Source organism: Perkinsus marinus (genome assembly GCF_000006405.1).
Source record: "Perkinsus marinus ATCC 50983 genomic scaffold scf_1104296969036, whole genome shotgun sequence".
NCBI classification, from domain to species: Eukaryota; Perkinsozoa; order Perkinsida; family Perkinsidae; genus Perkinsus; species Perkinsus marinus.
Genome location: NW_003202949.1, coordinates 1 through 976, shown reverse-complemented (window position 1 = coordinate 976; position 976 = coordinate 1). Strand labels below are relative to the sequence as shown.

Genomic DNA, 976 nt, shown 5'->3' with positions numbered 1-976 from the left:
CTGAGGAATGCGATAGGATTGTGAAACTGTCCCTTAAATAATCGTAAGGTAGTATGGGGTAATTAATTATATTATGGAACGTAGTGTTTGTTGACGACATTCTGCATCATACATGCACTTTGCAAGAATGATCGATTTTTGAGGGCGAGCGCGATTTGCAACAGTGGTCGATATCGACTCTAACAAACAACTTCTATCTACTATGCTCGCTAGCAACCGTTCACAGCACTCTCAGCGGTCTGAAAACGTCCCTATTGGGAAGGAGGGTCATGCTGTGATGGAAACCCGTAAACGGGAGGTGTTCATGGACCTCAGCAACACTTCGAACTTTCTGCCTGCTCACACGGGTGAGTCTCGTCTTGGTGGTGATTCTGGTTGGTTTTGCAGGATGACAACAGGCGCAGCCTCGCGAGGCAAGGCACGATTAGGGGACGATCTTGATGATACTATCATGCAGGGCACCACACCGGCTAGAATGGAGTCCATGAGCCCAGTGATTGACTGGAAGGACACCATCCCCCCAGAGGATCGTCAAGTGACGTTCACTCAGGAGTTCATCCCTCCAGTGAGGGACGATTTTCAGGATCTCGGCGACCCTCAGTTCGTGGCGGAATATGTCAACCCTATCTTTGTCAATATGAATGGCGTTGAACAAAAGTAAGTCGGCTTGATCGTCCCTCAGTGAGGAAGGTATCTTCGCCGTTCGTTCAGATACAGACAGTCCGGCGACTACATGCAGAGAACCCAGAATGATATCACTCAGCGTATGCGTGCAGTTCTGATCGATTGGTTAGTTGAGGTTCATTGGAAGTTCAAGTTGGTTCCTGAGACGCTCTACTTAACGGTAGCTATCGATGATGCTCCTCTCGGTTGATGATTTTGTGTGTTTTCAGGTTAACTTGATTGATCGCTACCTTGAGCAGTGTCCTAATTCTCACGTACACGACTGCAGTTGGTTGGTGTTACTTGTTTATTG

At 47.7% G+C, this 976-nt stretch overlaps 1 protein-coding gene across 1 annotated transcript; it reads left to right on the top strand.

The window, feature by feature from the left end:
• Nucleotides 1-202: 202 nt before the first annotated feature.
• Nucleotides 203-955, top strand: Pmar_PMAR013614 (G2/mitotic-specific cyclin-B3, putative; the record flags this gene model as incomplete). Its single annotated transcript, XM_002768214.1, has 5 exons — nt 203-347; nt 399-535; nt 584-657; nt 712-844; nt 894-955. Coding segments are annotated over 5 exons (551 nt in total), but the record flags the coding sequence as incomplete, so codon positions are not given.
• Between the last annotated feature and the right edge of the window lie 21 nt (nt 956-976).